Source organism: Thalia democratica, chromosome 1, assembly GCF_965202585.1.
Source record: "Thalia democratica chromosome 1, ktThaDemo2.hap1.1, whole genome shotgun sequence".
NCBI lineage: Eukaryota > Metazoa > Chordata > Thaliacea > Salpida > Salpidae > Thalia > Thalia democratica.
Window position 1 is genome coordinate 55,786,949 of NC_139165.1, and position 21,115 is coordinate 55,808,063.

At 25.3% G+C, this 21,115-nt stretch overlaps 1 protein-coding gene across 1 annotated transcript in view; it reads left to right on the forward strand.

Annotated features, from left to right (window-relative positions):
- Window positions 1-18,031, forward strand: part of LOC145837780 (mutS protein homolog 5-like) — a 41,937-nt gene extending 23,906 nt beyond the window's left edge. Inside the window, exons 8-13 of the mRNA XM_082945227.1 lie at window positions 1,750-1,830; window positions 3,539-3,742; window positions 4,409-4,507; window positions 4,802-4,864; window positions 16,625-16,709; window positions 17,979-18,031. Coding sequence (XP_082801353.1) covers window positions 1,750-1,830; window positions 3,539-3,742; window positions 4,409-4,507; window positions 4,802-4,864; window positions 16,625-16,709; window positions 17,979-18,031 — 585 coding nt within the window. The remainder of the gene's footprint in view (window positions 1-1,749; window positions 1,831-3,538; window positions 3,743-4,408; window positions 4,508-4,801; window positions 4,865-16,624; window positions 16,710-17,978) is intronic.
- Window positions 18,032-21,115: the final 3,084 nt, after the last annotated feature.

Genomic DNA, 21,115 nt, shown 5'->3' on the forward strand with positions numbered 1-21,115 from the left:
TGTTGTTTGAAAAAATATATTTTTTAGCTTTATATTGTGTTACTAGAATAAATATTGTAATTAACAAATAGTACATACTTAACAGACGACAAAACGTGGATCCGAAAATGAAAATAATTTCCAATTGTCAGTCAAGAACAATAATGATAATTCAAAAGAGCGATCTAAATTTGTTAAGAGTAAATGTTGTTGATAAATTTAATATAACTTATTTGTTCTTACTTAAAAGTAAAAATAGTTTAGTGACCTAATTATTTAATATAAAGTTCATACTTGTAGTTTTATTTTTTTAAGTTATAGATTACTTGTTATGTTCTCTTTCATTATTAAGATACTTTTAATTTCATTGTACTCAAAAATTAGTTTTTATAAAAAAGTGTTCAAGACAGAATATTTTATTTATTTAGTATCTTGAAGTGATCATTGTTTTAATCAAAATAATTCTAACAAAAACTAATTAATTTAAGTAAGTAAACGTTAGTATAAACAAATTAATTAAATGTCTTAAAAAATCTTTTATCATTTGAATACACTTGTATATTGTATAGTACTATAATTAGTATTTAATAGTTCATTTTATTTTACTGGCTACTAATGCATTTAAGGGTATTTAGTTACCGTTAAACTTTATTAAAATATTTATTACGAAACTTTATAACTTAAAAGTCTAGTAAAATAAAGTATTTCAAGAAAGTAATTACAGTGCATTGATTTGGAATTTTATATACATTTTTATCTTTAATAAAGTGTGTTTTTAGATATTATTTTTGTATTAAAACAGCTAATACCTTCCATTATGTTTATAATTTTTAATTAGTTAAATATAATAGAAGTTGCAAAATGTAAAGTATAAATATCTATGTATTCAACAAATAAAATGTTGAAATGTATTTTTTTAAATGAAACTATTAAAATTAAAAGTTGTTATGTTCAAAATATTTTTTTTTGCACCGTCACTAAATACTAAAGTGATATTATTAAAGTTTCAATTGATTAAGATATTAGTTGCTTTTTTAAAATAAAAAAGAAATTAAGTATTTAACTTTTGCAACAGATGAAGTATTAAACAAAACGTCCGAAACATATGAAAATAAAAAGGTACAATTGTTCGAATGTTAAATAAACTTTCTGTGTTGATAATTTTATTAATTAATATTTTTTATCAAGGACTCTAAGAATATAACAAATAGAAAAAGAAAAAACCCAAAGGTTTCTTTCAGTCCTTCCGCTGTTAATAAAAAATCACCAGGTTTAGCTTCTAATTCTAAAAACTATTCTTGTCTTTTATAACAGGGTTGTCGTAAAACCTGGAATTCGGAAAATTAAAACAACATGAATATTGATTAAAAACTACTACAAAACCTTGAGTTTTAAACAATTTTACAAGTAAAATAATTGAATTTTGAATAGATATAAACAAACTATGATCTGCAATAATTTTTTTTAGTTCTATTTAGAGTTTTGTTTATTATGAAACACATTTAAAGACGCATTACATTATCATTTCAATATTTTTATACTATTAAAGAAGTTTTTTACCTTGAATTTAATTTTATACCAAAAATTGACAAAAAATATTGTTTTATTAAAAACCTGCATTAGTTCAGAATTGGAATGCCCAAATTAAAGTATTGAATAATTGATTTTAGTATTTTATATTTTACAGTTTTTTTCTAAAAATTGCTCATACTAAAATCTAATTTTTTAATCTTTGTACTTTTTATTCAATTTTTTTTTGAATAAAAACAGATATCAGCAAAGTACGTAAGAACAGAAATAGATCCAAAACACACCAATCAGTTTTTGACTCTACTGATGGTTATTCATCTGGTTAGAACTTGATTCATTTTATTAACATATTAATTAATCATGTATGAATTTTTAGAACTATATTTCATGTTCAGTAAAAAAAGTATCGTCATTCTTTTTTATGAAATGTTTTTTTTTTATAATTCTTATGTCATTTCGGTATTTTCATTGGCAACGTAGGACTCAGGCATTAAAAACTAAGACTTTTAAACAGAAGACACACAAGATAAAAGGAGAACAATTAGAAACGTAATAGTGTATTCTATAAGTTTTTCATGCAATTAAATAAAAGTAAAAACTTAGTATTCAAAAAGAGCATAACATTTTCAAGTTGATATATTTATAAAAGTATAACTAAAAAATACATCAGACTTAGTCAAGACAATTTCTAGCTTAACTGGTAATTATATAACTACAGTAAAAAAAAAAGAAGTGTGAAACATCTAAATTTATAGAACATTTATAAAAGAATTACATATTTTAGGATGAAAAATTTAGTTTTTAATAGTATGCAATCATTAGAAATAGTAAATGTGTATAAAGTTAAGCTATTTAGAGAACTTTATTTCATTGTAATATTAATCTATTACATTTATCGAATTTTACTAATAACAGGTTTGCCATAAAACTTGGAAAAACCTCGAATTTTAAAAATAAAAAAGTAAAAACTTGAATTTTCGAAAAAAAAGTCACTAAAAAATGGGATTTTAAACAATTTTAACATGTAAAATAATTAAATTTAGATTGGATATGAAACATCTATGATATACTTTTTTGTTGTGTTTTTAAAGTTTTATTACTTATAAAACAAATTAAAAGTTGCATTACATTATCATTTCAATACTTTCATAATATTTAAAACAGTTTTTCACCTGAAATTTAGTTTTATACCAAAAATGGACAAAAAACTTGTCCTTTCAAAAACCTGGAAGAAATTCAAAAAAACTCCGAAAAAATTACAAAAATCTATGTCAACCGTGTAACAGCTATTCTTTTAAAGTTGAATAATTTGTCATTGAATACTTGTAATTACCAACATTTTTAGTAGTTTAATTGTTAACTCATTACCAAAGACTAAAGTTAAAAATTATTAAAAAAAAGTAAACATATGTTTTTTGTATACTTGCTTACATATACAACTAAACCTTTTATTTTGATTCACTAATCAGTTTGTTTATAAAACTATGTAGTTCATAGTAGTTAAAATTGAATTTTTTAGTTAGGATAATTTCATAATTAAGAAAGTCAGCTTACTTTCAAAACTTTGTTCTAAACTTTGGCAAGTTTAAATCTTTGATAAACTTAATGTATATTTTTAATAATTAAATGAATTTGTAAAAAAGTTTGTTTTGATTTTTTGAAGTAAATTATTTTGTATAAGCTCAACTCTAGTATTAAGCTTAATCTTCCAGCTTGCGACTTACATTACTCGTTTGTTAGCATTTTATAAGCTTAACATCCAACTCAAGACTATTTTTAAGCTTCAAAGAATGGCAAGCCGGATATTTAAAATTAAATCTATACTTGTTATATACTTGTTTTAATAAAAAAAAGTAATTTCTTGATATAAATCAGCATTCTTGTTATGTGTAAGTTTTCGAGTTTAGTATTTTGAAATTGTTTAATGTGTTTTTACTTGTTACAAACAGCAACGAATAGCTCAATAGGAGATCCAAGTTGGATAAAAGAGCATAAAAGAAAATTTTCTGATAAGCAGTTGAATATACAGAAAAAGGAAAAGAAAAAAATGATCGAGTTCACAGCAAAGTCAAACAGCGAAAAGAAAGGTTGTGTAATAAAAAGTAAGCAGTTGGCTAGTTATCAGAAAGGAAGCGTACGAGAATGGTTAGGTTCTGAGAACTATGAATTCAAGTCGGATTGTAATACTGAAGATGTTAAGATTGGTTCTAAAAAAGTTAAACCTGGTATTAAGGTAATAAAGAAATTAATTTAGTTCTTTTAAACGTTTGTAGTCTAAAAAAAGAGATTGAAACTTAAGGGTACATTTATAATATTAAAATGTGATTTTTATAGAATTAAGCAGGGTTGCCACAAAGTCGGGAAAATCAGTAAACGTCAGAAAAAAAAAGACAGTCAGCAAAAAATGGTGTCTTTCAAAAAAAAGTCAGGAAATTTGATATAAACATGATCTTAATAAGAAAGTTTATCATTACTAAAAACTGTATTTTGCTAATGCTTTTTCTAAAAATTTATTGCTTTTGCAAAGGAACTTTTGTTTTAACCTGTGTAAAAATAAGATTAAACATTTACATAATTTAAGTATTTCGTTATGTATTTTTAAATCGGTTTAATTAAGAGTTTTATTTAGTAAAATCAGGAAATTTTTTCAGCTTGATCTGTAGCAACCCTGATTAATTTTTTTGCAAATTTTATGTTAGCATGCCATAAATATATTTCCAAAAAAAGACTTAAATCACCCTAAAAGTTTTTTGTTAAGTTTACATAAGTTTTTAATAAATAATTAATAAATTATTTCTTTAAGTATTCTGCGGTATAGTTGAGATTTTAGAACTTAAATTGAATGTTTTTGTTTTATTCCTGTTGCATAACATAGTTTGAGTAATAACATACTGAACAGAAGCAAGCTGACAATACAGACTTGGACAGTACAGGTTGTGAAGAAAACTACAGTTTTGAAGAACGGCAAATTGCTCGAGAAACAATGGATTCTAGTTTGGTTTGTTTGTTATACACAAGTTCAAAGTTGAGTAATTTTTATAGAATTCAGTATAAATGTTCAATAAGTCTATTTTCTAAGGATTAGTTAATCGTTTAGTTTGTTAATAACATATTGTTTGTTAAATTTTGGTTAAGAGTTCTCGATACTTTATAGACAAAGTAGAACAACATATATTTGATTTAAACAAAAACCAGTTTATATATATTTGTTTTATATCAATTAAAGAAAAAATTTTTAGTTTAATCATTTATATAAAGTTTTAACTGAAAGTAACTTTTAATTTTTTTACAGCCAAACAAACTAAGATTGTCTGACGAAAGTTTTGAAAATGGGCAAATAGATGATTCTATTAGAGTAAGTAATTTAAACAATCGTTTCAATCTAGTAAATATATTAGTGATTTAAGATGAGATACAACTGGTTTGAAATGTTTTATTGCAAAGTATATGGTGTACTTATTGTAATGATGTTTAATAGTTTGCTATCAAGTTATAAAAAAACATTTTTCTACAATGATTTTAATAAAAACCAGCTATACATGCTTTACTCATTCTTAATAATTTTTGTTAAAAAATAATTAAATATACTTTCACAAATTTTATAAAAATGAATTTACTTTAAACTGGTATTTTAGCTAAAATATTGTTAATTTTTGAGGTTAAGTAGGTTAAGTATTAACAAATGTAAAACGGTGTACAATACTACATATCAATTATTTTACTACGCTCAAAAAATTTGTAGATTTGTGATAGAAATTTTAAAAATGTTTGTATTCTCCTCTAATTTTAGTTATATTATTTTTTTTGGTACTTCGTAAAAATTTTTAACATGTTTTATTACAGTATTTATTTATACTGATAAGTAGTTTGTATTAAATTATACAGTTTAAGTATTCTACTATTTACAGGACATATTACTTAATGACAAGATGTGCAATTTTGTTAGTTTGTTACTAAGCTTGATAATTTTTTGTAACTGCATAAGAATACCAATTCCTAGTTTGCCGGTTAATATTTTTATTAACTTTCAACTACATTTATTTATTCTTGTCGATTGCAAGATTTATACAACAAATATGCAGTGAATGATCTTTTAAAAGCTTAAAGACAATAAATTAAAGTTTTGATATTTTTTAAATTTAATTCCATAACTTATTCACCTCGTTTATATATAAATTAAACTGATATAATTATTTCAGTAAGTAATGTCTTTGCATTTTTACCTTACCTTGTTCTTTTAATCCATTAAAATGTTTTTAAGATTATATGTATTGTTTTATAAATAACAAAATAAAATAAGTAGATTTTATAACAAAAAATTTTATCAAATTCTCTTTGTTTGCATAATTCTGGCTTGTTTAATTGAATATAAATAGCTTCTATTTTAATTAAATCAAAAATGTTCGTGCAACTTCTTAAAACTTTGAACTTTGTCTCACTGTAATTATTACCACATTTAGGATTTTTTACTAAGTGCTCTGAAATTGATGATCTTTTTGTTGCGTTTAAGGTTGCATTACTCATTTTCTTCGGTTGATTTTTGATATGGTCTTTCACGCACTTAGGTACGTGCTCTTTTATTCTTGTTTCTAAATGCCTAGAAGTTTGTCCTATATAGCTGTTTGCGCAACAGCATTTATACGTGTATACCACGCAACTTTTGTGTTTGTAGGATATTAGATCTTTACCTCTAGGATTTAGGATAGCAGCAGATGTAAAAATTACTCTTGGTTTAGATGCATGGTAAACTTTTTCTGTCATATTCTTGATATCTCTTTCAACTTGTTTTGATTTTTCACCCACATAGGGCAAAATTAATAGAACAGGACATTTCTCTGGTCCATAAGGTTTTGTGTAATTTAGTCTTTTCAATTCAGTTTTGAATACCTTATCAATCAACGGATTAGGATATCCGTTCTTTATTAGTAATTCTTTTATAACCTTAAGTTCATTCTGAAATACTACTGGCGAACATATTTTATTTGCTCTATGAAATAGGGTTTTAATCAAACCAATTTTTCTTCTTTTACTGCAATATGATTGAAAGTTAAGGTATTGACCAGTAAATGGTTTTCTGAAAATAGACGTTATGAATTTATTATCCTTTCTTTTGATTAAAACATCTAAAAATGATATTTGATCATTTTCTTCATTTTCTTTTGTAAATTTAATAGCACTATGCAAAGAGTTTAACCTCAAACGCAACAAAAAGAAAAGTTGCAACCTTAAACCCAACAAAAAGATCATCAATTTCAGAGCACTTAGTAAAAAAATCTAAATGTGGTAATAATTACAGTGAGACAAAGTTCAAAGTTTTAAGAAGTTGCACGAACATTTTTGATTTAATTAAAATAGAAGCTATTTATATTCAATTAAACAAGCCAGAATTATGCAAACAAAGAGAATTTGATTTCTCATTATCCTTGTTTAAATTAGACTAATTTTGTTTTGTTTTAAAAAATTTTATACACATTTTTATCTAGTTAAACTTTTAGTTTTATACTTATGCAACCTTTTTACATTTAGCTTTTGATAAAAAACTAAAATGTAATATATTGTTGTTTTTTATTACTTAGGGATATATTATGCACATTGATAAATAAAAATATTTAAAATAATTTTTATAACTATTTTATATAAACGACTTTTCCGGTGCATAACATATTCAAAAAATAGATCAAAACACAATTTATTTTTTCTTAAATTTATTTGAGTATTTTCAAGTAAGTCTATTCAAAAATTGTATCTTACTAAATTAAACTGAATTGAAATGAAACTATTCTGTAGTTACAACGTTAAAGTTTAAAAAGTATAAAATGACGTAATAATCAAGTGTAAAAATTAACTAAATGTTAATACTAAAGAACTTTGTTGTACTAACAAAACTTGGTAGATTAAAATCAAACTAAAATAAACAAGCGATAAAAACTAATAATGAAAATAAAACTACGCTTTAAGAAACCAATTACTTTCAAGTTATTTAATTTAAGGATTTAAAAAGTCTAGTTTGATATACGAACTTTTCTGCTTACATAAACTGGGCCTTAAAGATTGAATGCATAAGGCTTCCTTTTTTGAATTGTTACAGGTCTCTAGTGTATCTTCAATGCGTAGATAACACTTTTTTTTTGTTTGTTTTGAAAATAAGCAAGAAAGTACCGGTTTTCTAATTACCTAGATAATCTTCAAAAAAACCTTAAGTTTACAAAAGAAGAAGAACACAGCAATTCATTAAACTTTTTAGATGTTTGTGTCCAACGATCAGTTGATGGGGAACTTTTAACTAAAATCTATCGAAAATTAAATTCAGAGGCATTATATGTTCCGTGGGTATCTTTTGGTACAGTCAAGCAGAAGTTAAAAGATTCAACGGGTATGGTGGAGCGTTTCACTAGACTTTGTTCTCCTTGCTATCTTGAAGGCGAGTTGAAAACACTTCAAAATTCTTTCCCTTGGTTATCCAGGTAACTTAGTTTCGAAAGTTTTAACAAGAGCAAGAAGTTTAACAGCTTTAAAATGATTGACCCTCAGAAGTCTCCAGTGTACTTAAAACTTCCGTATCTTGGAAATATTTCTGAGAGGTTTTCTAAGAAAATTTCTGAGGAAGTAAAGCAGGTTTTTGGCTCTGTTCATTTAAGAGCAGTTTTGTATACTGATCGACCTCTTAGTGAAATTTACAAAGATGTTTCTTCCACCCAAGAAAAAAAGTAACTTCATTTATAAGTTTAGTTGTCACTGTGGTAGTGACTACGTGGGAAAAACATCTCAAATATTTCACGTAAGAATCGATCAGTATGTACCGAAAGTCTTGAAAAGCTGGTTTGATGGTCGTTCGGAGAAACCTACAAAAAAATACTTCTCTGCGATTGGAAAATCATGAGTGTGCGAGAAATTATATAGAAGATAAGTTTTGAGTTTTAGTGAGAGTAGAGAACTCTTTTCAGCTACATATTCTGGAAGCCTTATGCTAGGACTGGGCAACGTTTTTCAATCAAGGGGCCGGATCCAGAAAATTTTAGTCTTTTGCGGGCCGGAGCAGTTCAAACAAGTGATTTACCGGATCCAGATTCCGGATCTAACCGAATAATGACTTTCCGACATATGACATATGAGTAACGACATAATAATGACAGGTCCGAATCCGACTGGATACTAATTTTAAGTCGAGATCTTTATTCGGTCGGATTAAAATTTAAATAAAAGTTTTGGTTCCGGCCGGAATCTAATATTATAGATGCAGCTGATCGCTTTTTTGAATCCTTCAAATTCACAAAATTTTTCAACTCTGAAAACTTTAGGTGTAGATTGAGACATATCAGATGTTTAAATAATGTCTACAAAATAGAATTGACATTGTAATTGACAAAGGTACGTATGTAAAATATCGTACTTAAAAAAACTTTGCTTGGGGTAATTTAACAAAAGATATTCCATATAAGTTAGAACAACACAAAGTATAAAGACAAAATGGTGTAACTATTAGTACACATTAATTTATTTAGTAATTTTTTCTTTATGTGTTTTCAAAGTTAGACTATTACAGTTTTGTTTTATAAAAGTATAATACAAAGTTTAATATAAATTTTGTAATACTGACCCTTTGCGGGCCTGTCACTTTAATCGCGGGTCGGTCAGTTTCATTTGGGGGCCGGATCCCATTAAAGATTTAAAAACAGTTGGGGGCCGGTCATTTTCACTCTGCGGGCTGGATCCGGCCCGCGGGCCATACGTTGCCCACCCCTACCTTATGCATTCGATTTTTAAGGCCCAGTTTATGTAAGCAGAAAAGTTCGTATATCAAACTAGACTTTTTAAAACCTTAAATTAAATAACTTGAAAGTTTCTTAAAGCGTAGTTTTATTTTCATTATTAGTTTTTATCGTTGGTTTATTTTAGTTTGATTTTAATCTAACAAGTTTTGTTAGTACAACAAAGTTCTTTAGTATTAACATTTAGTTAATTTTTACACTTGATTATTACGTCATTTTATACTTTTTAAACTTTAACGTTGTAACTACAGAATAGTTTCATTTCAATTCAGTTTAATTTAGTAAGATACAATATTTGAAAAGACTTACTTGAAAGTACTCAAATAAATTTAAGAAAAAATAAAATGTGTTTTGATCCGTTTTTTGAATATTTTATATAATAAAATACTGTCTCTGAAATATAAAACTTAGTTGAGGTATAAAAAAAATCTGTATGCTTTGGGTTCATTTTATATATATATTTTTTTAAAGATTCACTCGTCAATTGATGATTTAATTAAAAAGCCACCGACTCAATCCCAATTAACGCACATTTCTGATATAATCAATGAAAAGGATACAGAAAATGTAAGTAATCAACTTATGTTTGAATAATAGTCTATTGAGGTTGCCTCTTAATATTATGTAAAACATGAGTGATAAAATTTTTATCTTTAATCAATACTTTTAGTGCAAAAATAAATATCTGGTAATAACATTTAAAAGTTTGCTCATATAATTTAAGTTTTGCTTTAATTTTTTTTTGAAACGTTTCACATAAAAAAGTAAGTGAGTTTATTTACCATAGATGTTTTAAGTTTTATGTACAATTTGTTGCTTGTTTGACCCCTAAAATATATTAAGACAACACAAGTCAAATAAGTATATGGATAAGTTTGCGACTATCTACCAGTAACTGCGCACAAATACACTCTGAGTACTGTGTTTAATATAAATGAGCCCTTTTAATGCGAATCTTATGCTTGTGTACAGCGCTCTATAGTGGATGACATTACACTATTCTTCCTAACAGCTTTTATTTAATGCGTGTTGTCACCTTTTTAGTTGTCTTAAAAGCTCTTACAGGCTTGCCAAAAAACTTGGAAATCTCGAAAAACTTGGAATTGGAGAAATTTTGGAAAAACCTGGAGTTTTAAACAATTTTACATGTTAAGTAGAAAAATTTTGATTAGGCACAAAAAATCTACCACATCGATAAAACTTTTTTGTCATCATCAAAATTATTTTTATTAAAAAACACGTTTGAAATATATTTACTGTACCTTTTCAATGTTTTTATGCCATTGAACACAGTTTTTTACCTTAAACTTAACTTTATACTAAAAATAGTCCCAAAAATGTGTACTTTTGAAAAACCTGGAGGAAACTTTTAAAACCTGGACAAAACTCGCCAAAAACATTTGGCAACCCTGTCTTATTATCGGATTACGTTACACATTAAGTAGAGCTATTTTTAAACTTTAGCACATATGTTATACTACTCCCATTGTAACACTCCCAGAAAAGTTGGTTATTAAGCTAATGTGTCCACAACCTGAAAGATCGATTTAATTCTGCCACAAGGCAGTGAATTAGAATGTGCACTGCTTGTTACTTTTTAAATATTTTAATAAGTTGAGTAAAAGTGTTATGAAGTGATAACCTTTTTATGAAAAACTAACTAAAATAAATTTAACTTTAGTTTTAATAAAGTAAAACAAATAATTTATAAAAAAATATGAGTAAAGAATTTCTAGGTTTGTCATTTTTTTTTTAATTTTTGTAATTTATCATTTTAATTTTTTTGAAATGTCTTTTTTATGTCTCATTTATCGCATCTACTTTGTTTTCAATTGACTCATTGTTATGTTAATTCAATTTTTAGATTTTATCAAATTGTAGTTATATTTAACAAAATTGTTAATAAAAAACATATTAATGTAGTTAAGTAATGTATTTTACTTTATACACCAAGTTTTATAAGTTAAACTGCTACCAAAATGAAACCAGGATTTTTTAATTTAAAACAAAAAGTAATTATACATAAAATACTCATTTAGTTAAAATTATCTACAATAGTAACTATGAATTTACAAAATAATTTAACTGTGTATTGTTTTTTTTTAGAATGAAAAGTCTAAAATACGTTTACATAACACACCAAGGCAGCCTTCAGTTCACGAGAACAAAACAAAAAAGAAAATTAGATACATTGAAAAATCAAAACCTAAAACCTCGAAGAAAAAGCTTAATTTTTCATCAATACCAAAGTTTTTGTATTTTTATTATTGATTTAAAACAGTTTAAGTTGTTTTTCAACAATTTAGTTTTTATAATATGTCAATAGATATATTTGATATATTTTTATAATTTATAAAAAAAAACTGACTCAGAATCAAACTCAGAGTATAAAAGTTCTCATGAAATATGAAAATGTTTATTAACAAAAAAAAAGTTTAAACTAAATTAAAACAGCAGAAAAAGATCTAGAACCCCTTTAAGTGACTCATCAACTAGCGAAAATGTAAGATTTTTAATGTTGCTATTTTACATTATTTTTTAGGTTTTTACAAATTATAATTTCACTTGTAGTTTAATATATTTTGTCCATAATTTTTTTCAGGTGTTATATAGTTATTTTTAAATAATAATTCTGTTACTGTTTCAGGATGTTGTTTCCAGCCATACTCATAAAGAATACTTGAGGTGATTCTTTGAATGTACATTTAAATTTTTATAACCGTTTAGTTTTAAACTGTTTCTAATAAATTAACTCAAAAAACTCATACGTAAATTGAAAAAAGTTCAATAAGATGATATTGTTTTAGTACCAATGTTTTTTTATTTATTCAGATTTCATAAGGAATTTCAAAGTTAAATAGGTTTTCAAACTTTCAATATTGTTGGTACGAAAAAATACTTTTATATACGCATAACATATTAACTTAAACCATGTAAAGCTTGTATAATATTGATTCAGTATTCTATAAGAATGTTATGCTGTAATTACCATTATAAATAATAATCAGTAACAATTTATAATTTTTATTAACATAAAGCTTACTATTAAACTTTTTGGAAAAACACCATATATAAATAATTTTATACATTAATTAGTCTAATAAATTCGAAATAGAGTATCATTGAAATATACAGGTTTATATTCTATCTTAATTAGTAATTTAATTTTTTGTATAAAAAAAATATTTCTAGCAGAAAGAATAACAATAGAAAACATGTAAAAGTTTCCAGTAGATTGAAGAGGCTTACATCTAAATTAAACAAAAATATTGGAAAATTAAATAAGAAATCGTTAGTTTATATTATGTCAAATTTTCGGTTAAGTAACTCAGTATAATGAATAATATAAGTTTCATTAACTGTGCAAAAACATTAACATTAAATGTGCAAAACTTGAATTGTGAAACTTTTTGTAATCTGGATTATACTAGAAAGTTTCAAGAAGTTGTGAAGACATAAGATATACTCAAAAACGATGTATGTTTAAAATATTTACTCTGTTAAAATAAGTCTTATATGTAAAACTTGCGGCTACCACTATATGCAGTTAATCTATTAGTGTTTTGCAAGTTTCGTTTCTTTAAAAAGAGTCAAAGTCAACACTGTAGTAGTTTAATTATACTGTACTTTGGTATTTATTTATATAGCTGTAACACTACTTATAAACAAGATTAACATATTTTTACCAATGTAAGAAATACATTCAAACATTAATTGTAACCAAAGAATCGTTATTTCATTAAGAAATTTAATTGTTTGCTTCAAACAGTGGCAACCCTAGTATAGAGTAAAATACAAAATACCAAAAACAAGGGTTACAGAGTTAAACTTCAAAAGGTTTAGTAGAAGTATTAAAACATGTATCTAAAACTAAAATGATAAAGCCAATTAGTTAAACGTTGGATTGAAAAGTTTAAATATACAAAGTGCCGTGTGTTAACAATATAAAAAATCTATATAGCTAGGTGAAATCAAAAACATACTTGTTAAAAAATTTAAGTAAAAGAAAGAAAAATTAAATTTGTTCATGCATAACCAACAATTTAACCATACAAATTTTATCATTTAGTTCTGCAAATTAATATTTTCTTGTTTATTAGAGCTATCATTGTTAATCATCCATATTTAGGAGATAGTTATGTTTACGTCATTAAATAAATAAAAAACGTAATTATTTCAAAAAAAAATTTTCATAGCTGATCCATAAACCTCTGAATAGCATAATTTTTATAATAAGTTTTGATAGTCTTATTAACTTATGAAAGAAAAAAAAACTTTTGTTCTTAGAAATTTGAAATCCAAAATTTTTGAAAATTTTTTTGTAGGTTTTAAAAGTTACAAGTAAATTTGAAAAAAATGTGGAGTAGTTTAAAAAATATGGTGTTGGAGGGTCTAAAGTTGGTTAATATTTTAATGTACGTAAGACGCTTATTTCCATGAGGAAAGGGTCTCTATTATTCAATTAATCCTTTTTTGGCTGTCTTTTAAAAATGAGTTTTTTAAAGGTTTAGGTTTTAAAAGACTAATGTTCTTAATGAAGTGTAAGTTACTGTTGTGTGTAACTCCTACAAAGTCTGTATAGAAACTTAATATAGTTTTTATGTGAATTGGAAATAAGCAGTATTTTAAGGTACTAAAATGTAATTCGACTACTTTAATTTAATAAATAATAATAGGTTTGGCTAGTAAACTGTACTCTACTTATATTTTTTTATCTGTTAGAGATTCTTATCGTATGGCCCATATACAAAATGTGAATGAATTTGAAGGCGAACAAACAAAAATAGTAATGAAAATGAAACAGCTACAGAAAGGCGCAAATTCATTTTTGAAAATTTTTCATCAACAGTTTGATACCACTGTTCAAAAAACTATCAACAAGTAAATTTTATTAAATAAATAAAATCATAGTTTTTAGGACCACTAATGCGTTTTATGTCTTTCTAAATTTTCGTATACATTTATTAGCTTACTTCACTAAACATTCGTTTTTTTATATCCAATTTAAGATGGTTTTTCAATAACTAATAATTGAAACATCTTTTAGTATGGGAAGTATGATCGAAAAACAAGAAAAGTTTGTCAAAAATCAACGTAGTATAAACAATCGATATGATAAAAATCTTCAAAAGTACAATAAAGTCATTATGGAAGAAATAATGAAATGTGTGAAGCCAAAAAAATAATATTTTAGTATTAAGTTTAATAATGTTTTATCATTCTCGTAGGAAGACAATTTTTTGTTTTTTTCTTAGTTAAGTTTTAATTTTTTTATAGATTTGTTTTATTTAGTTTTATTTAGCAATATTTTTTTATATAAGCTTTACATAAAGCCTTATTCCTGTTTTAGTTCCAGTATTATGTTTATTGTTGTTTTGTAAATTGATACTAATAAATCTCCGAAAATATAGAGACTTTGAATGAATTATACAGATTGTTAAAGTGTATGAAGCTTGGTTTTTTTACAAGTTTGATGTTTTGACCTAATAGTATGATAAATATTTTAAGACTGTTTGACTCAAACAATTTAGCAAAATTCTTGGGAGACTTTGAATTGTAGGACTGCCTCATAAACATTCAGTTTTATATCGATAAATGAGTTTTGGTTAATTAAGTTTAAAGGAAGAGTTTAGGAAAGGGTTAGAAAATACTATATAATAAAATTAAATTAGCAAACTTTTTCTAGCATATTGGTATAAAACTGCATATTTATACAGCAGTCCTACAAATCCAAGCCAAGCTTTTTTTCAGCTTAATAGATAGTACTTTAGTAAAATTGTTAAACTAGCTTCGTATCTGAGTTAAATATATGTTTTTTAATGTCGTTAATGATTTTTTTCGCTTTCAATAACTTAATGAAAATTTTATACAATTAAAGAAATTCTAAAATATATTTCGGTTGTAATTTTTACTATTATGCTTGTTCATACCAACAAAAAGTTGAGTAACTATATAAGATATTTTTTCTTCATCAAATAGTTACCTACTAAGATAGTTTTTATCTTAAGGATTATATCGGAAAAGTTTTTATTTTCATTTCGTTTTACTTATACGTAAAAAATATCATTACATATCTTGTACTAAAAATCTAACCTTTTTACAAACTAATTATACACAGTTTTTAATTTTTACGTCATAATATATTTTTTCATTATTTTTAACTTATTTGCAAAATTGTATTTTTGTTATTAAAGTTAATTGACAAAGAGAGTAGAACTCCTGAAAACGTTTTGAATTTATATAAGTATTAAAAAATTGTATATTTTTTAAACAAATGTTTTATTCAACACTCTATAGTTAATAAAATGGTTGATAATACCAATTCGATCATCAGCACTAAGCTCTTGGTAGACTGAGACCGGTTTATACCTATCCAAGCATCATCAGTCAGCCCAAACTGAAGATCTTACTGTTGTTATTCTACTAACGGTTTAAAAATGCAAGCATAAAGCAACCATTTGCTGGTAATGATCAGTGACGTCAGCACTGTCTTTTGCCGTAGAACGTTCAACACATTGTCCACTAGGCAAGACATCTGGTACGCTCGTGTTAGATACGATCAACAAAACTTCAGCGAAAGTCTACAGAGCAGAAGCCTGGACTCTCGTATGCTGTGAGACAAAGCTCAAGTTTATATACTTAATTGAGCATAATCTTTTGAACAAACGAAGTGCATCGTATAATCCACATCTTTTTTTTAATTCCAATTCAATAATTTATAAGTTATAGTTTTTGTAAATTTAAGAAAGTCCTATTTGTTAGTTTATTTATGTGAATGCAACTGTTTTCCAAAGACCATACCTATTCTAAAATTTTTCTGAGGAAAGTTCAATTCAAAAAACTTTCTCTAGACTAAACAAAACATAGAATCTAACTTTGTTATAAAAAGATAAACAGTAAATGATAACAATTTGTTGAAAAAAAAAACTATTATTAAAAGTTAAGAGTATTACAACTATTCTTTAAAAATATTTTACATTTGAAGTAAATGATACAACTACAAGATCACACGATGCTTCTACTGTTACTTAGTTACGCGAACCTGGATATTAACTGACTTATCGCGTTATAACAATATCGGTGACGGTTACTTAAATGTTTAGAATTGACTTAGCTAAGTTATTTAGCTAAATCGATATACGAAACGCGAATTAACCTTAGAATATAAATTAAGCTTAGCCTAATTAGGTTGTTAGAATGCTTAAACTAATAGTATATATAGAAATCGAGTCTTAAAAACAAAAAACTGTATTACGATGGATAGAAAATGCGATAAAAATACAACAACTGCTGACTGAAAGACACAAAACAAGCTACATTAATTCAAAAGTTCATATAAAAAACAGACGCCATCGTTACAAAGTGTAACGATGGAAAATTTAGACACGTGCTCGACTCAAGTCACTAAAACTAAGTCACCAAAACAAGCGCGTTATTGAATTTCATTGGTTTGAGAGAAAAGAAAGTAAGAAAACCGCTTTCGACTGAGAAGAACACTTTCGAAGTGTTACACCTATTCTAAAATTTTTCTGAGGAAAATTCAATTGAGAAATCTAAAAACTTTCTCTAGACTAAACAAAATATAGAATCTAACTTTGTTATAAAAAGATATACAGTAAATAATAACAATTTGTTGAAAAAAAACTATTATTAAAAGTTGGGAGTATTACAAATATTCTTTAAAAATATTTTACATTTAAAGTAAATGATAAACTCGTGATATATACATAAAATACTAGAACTATTATTTTTAGTGATCTACCGGAACCAAGTTTTCGAAAAATGCCTATTTGAACTCGAATCCTAATTGAAAATATTATTCGGATGTTATTTTGAAAAACCATCTTAATTTTAAAAAGTTTTTGAATCCGAAATTGTGGATTCTGAAAAAAATCACTAGACTTTTTATACCCTAAGTTATTACTTTGAGGCTTAGTAAAATCTAGTGTGTAAAAGTCTTGTCCGTTTTTTAACGTCTTATTATTTGAAAAAAAAAACATTTTGGTTATTATATTTTACAATTAAAAGTTAGTAATAATGTCTTTACAGAATAATGCATATACTTAATGAAAACAAACTTCACAGTTTCACACAAAAAGAGTAAAAAACTAAACATTATACATTTTATGCAGTTCCAAAACTTCAGAAATGTCAAGTTTTGTAATTGTTTTTTACTTGTGATTTTATTAGATAAAAACAGCAAAAAAATTTAGAAATATTTCAATAAAAAAATTTATAAATGCTGTTTTACAAAAGTTACGTTGTATTATTATTATAATTTAGTACTATACCACTTACTATTAATTAAGTGCTATACTTTAAATTATATAATTGCGGCCCGAGTTTGACTTTTGTTAGGAAATATTTTAAGTCTGCGACTTGTGAACGCCCTCCGACTTTTGGTTTAAAGTTTTTCACAGAGTATAAACACTATGATAATTATTTTTGTTTTTTTCTTAAATAAAACTAAGTACTTAGCTATTTGCATAACCGTTCTAACTTATTCATCATACATTTAGTTTATAACTAAAGATTTTCAACTTTGCTCGTAAACCTAATTCGGTTCAAGTAATGTTTTTGCTTTTTCCTAGGAGAATTTAAAAGATAAATACCCTTGTAGGTTATCTCAGTTCATCTTGAAAACTTGTCTGGAAAGTTTAGGCCTAATAAGGATTTTTCAAACAACTTTAACTATCACAGCTACCAAGGAGAACAAGCAACATGATTCTATCGATGAAGAGATTGAAGCATAAATTATGGGGTTTTTTGCTACATGAAATTCTAATTTAGAAACTGAAGTCTTAAATTGGTGGAACTTGAAAAAACTAAAATACTCATATCTCGCCAGATTTGTATGGAAATATCTTTCCGCGCGTATATTCTGATAGATTATTTTCTGAAGCTAGTAACTTGTACGAACGAAAACGTAATCGATTGCTTCCACAGCTACTATTTCTCCACCAAAACTTGAACAGCTTTTTTCTAGCATAAGAAAGTAGAGACATGTTTTAGAATTGTAGTTTATTTAAAATTTTTAAATAGTTGCTTAAGTTAAATTATATCTATTCTTCTATTTGTAATAGTAAAAGCTTAACCCTACATCAAATTTATAAACTGTTTGTTAAAATTGTAGTTTCAATTCAATTTAAGGCCGATACTATAGTTGATACTATATTTATTTTTATGATAGTTCGACGTTATTTTCAATTGTACTTTGATTTTTAATTCTAAACACTTGCAAATGTAAATTCTGTAATTTGTTTGTAGTGACAGTAAAAATTTATCTTAAAATGAACTTAAAACATTTTAACTTTGTTTTTTTTAATTTTAAATTTCAAGTATTTATTAGGGTAGATACTCTTTTTTTTACTGAATACAAATAAAAAACATACAAGTTTATTTTAATGTGGCTTGCATAAAATTTAAACAAAGATGTGTGTATGTTGCTTGACTTTTTTTTTCTTTTTAGCAAGACGTTTTAAAAATAAGTTATTCCAACAATACCAATAGATTTATTTAATAACACGCTAAAAATACTTATAAATTTTAAAACATAAATTATTAATAATAAAAAAAATTAGAAATTATAACTCGTATTCAATTTTAATTACAAGCAACTTAAAATTTTAGGATTCCAGTTATGAAAATCTCCGGATTCGGGTCCGGCCGGTTCTTAGTTTGAAAAAATGTTTGTGGATTGGTAGATCACTAAATGTTTTGTTAAGTGCAAGCTTATCCCCTGTATAAAAACTCTAGTACAAAAAGTTAGGTGCAATTTTTTTTCACATTAAACTTCTTGTTTAATATTTTCTCCAAATGCGAATATTTTGCTATGAAAAAAGACTGATTCTCAAATAAATCAAAGTGGTGTAGTTTTCGCGCTTACTGTAGTTTATCTTACATGTAAATTTAAAAGGTAAGCTCGTAACTATGTTTTTACGATTTTGGCTATATGCTCCTTTACTAAACAAGAAGTATATTAAAGTATCAGTTTATGATAAAGTGGCTGTAGGAATAAGTTTGTAAAAAATTTTGAAACAAACAGCAAAGTACTTTTTTTTCAAAATAAACTAATATGTCTACAATGATAGCATGTTTCTAGAATCTAGATAAATTTAGCGATAAAAAAACTACTATCAGTTTACTGTTTTGTAGAAGATCATTATTATTAACAGTAAAAGATCATTCACTTTTCCAATATTTTTTTTCTTACTTTCTTTAACTGTAAAACCTTATTTATAACTGTAAAAACAAATTTTAATATTATTAAAGACATAGACAAGTCATTACTTTTATTAAGCCTATTTAAAATAAACTAAAACGATCCATATTACTTTCTATAATTTATTAGTTAACTGATCTAAATGTTTTTTTTTTTAATTTCCATTCTCTTTATCATAAGTTGTAAAACTGAATATTGATTTTTTTAGTATTTTTACCTTTTGTTCTTTTAATCATTGTTAGTAAAACATTTTTTCAAATTTTTTGATATACTTTTTATTTTACTACTTTTAACTAAATAATTGACACCTTAGTTATAGTAAACATATATATTTATTTTTTTAATTATAACATGTTTATTGTTGTGTTTAAAATTTTAAAAGAATTATAATTTAAATATTTTTTTACACATGAAAACTGTTAAGATTTTTAATAGTAAAACTATTGATAAAACCCAATTTAATAACTAAAAAAAAATCATTAAAAAAAGTATTACCTAATAGCTTAATAGTTTAACCAAAATTAAAATGTTACTTTTTTGAGATCTGAGTATAGACAAGTACTTTCTAAGAATAAAATTCCTTTTAATAAAACAGTACAACCTAATAATAACATGATGTATAACTTATAGTTAGTTTATAGGTAATTCTGTGAAAAATTACTTGAAAGAAGCAACATAAAAGTTTTTTAATTTTGAGTCAAGATAAAAAGAAACAGTACAAAAGACATATACGCTAAATTGGCTTTTAAAAAAGAAACTACCGAAATACCTAAAAAAAGTACTCTTTCTTTTAAAACTTAACTATAGGTTTTTTCGTGCTCCAGGTCTTAGGACCAAACATTTTGAGCGCTTTCATATGTCCTTAAATAAACAATATAATATACTTTCAAACTAAACTTAAAGTACAATAAACAAAATGTAGAAATAATGTTATTTCAGTTTTAGCAGTTTTTTGTAAATAGTAATATACTTTATCCTTTTAAAAAGTGTTAAGTGTGACTGGAATAGTTTAACAACTAAGGTAACTAAGTATAAAAAAAAGCAGATTAATAAAAGTATATTAAATACATAAAGGTTTGTTGGTAATATCAGTTTGTTTCACAAAGTATTTCATATCAACTTTGCTAACAGTTTTTAAACAGTTTTATCAAATTAAACACAACCATTTAAGTTTAGTATTCCCAATTTACTAAAAAAGTGGTAGATCTATAAATTAAAAACATACTCATCTTTTGGAATTTATATTTTAAAAAATCTCTAATTTTAAATATTCGAGTATAAGAGTGAAAAATATGATTAGGGAACAAGACATTCAGCTTTTCAATAACTTTGGGTTGAATTTTTGCACGTCGTATAACCTTTCGATAACAACACATTAAAATCCATTTGATTAAAAAAAATATTTCTAGTTTTGTTCTAATAAATCAGCATTTAACTTAATCATATCATTCAGACGCAGAAAACTTCCACATAGTAAAAAAAGGCTACTGTACATTTTCCATCATTACATTTAGTAAGCAGAAACAGCTTGTATGAACTATATCCTATGCATGATGTTCGTAGAAATTATTTTTTCATACTAAGTTTTTTAAGAGTTATAAAGTAAGATAAAAAT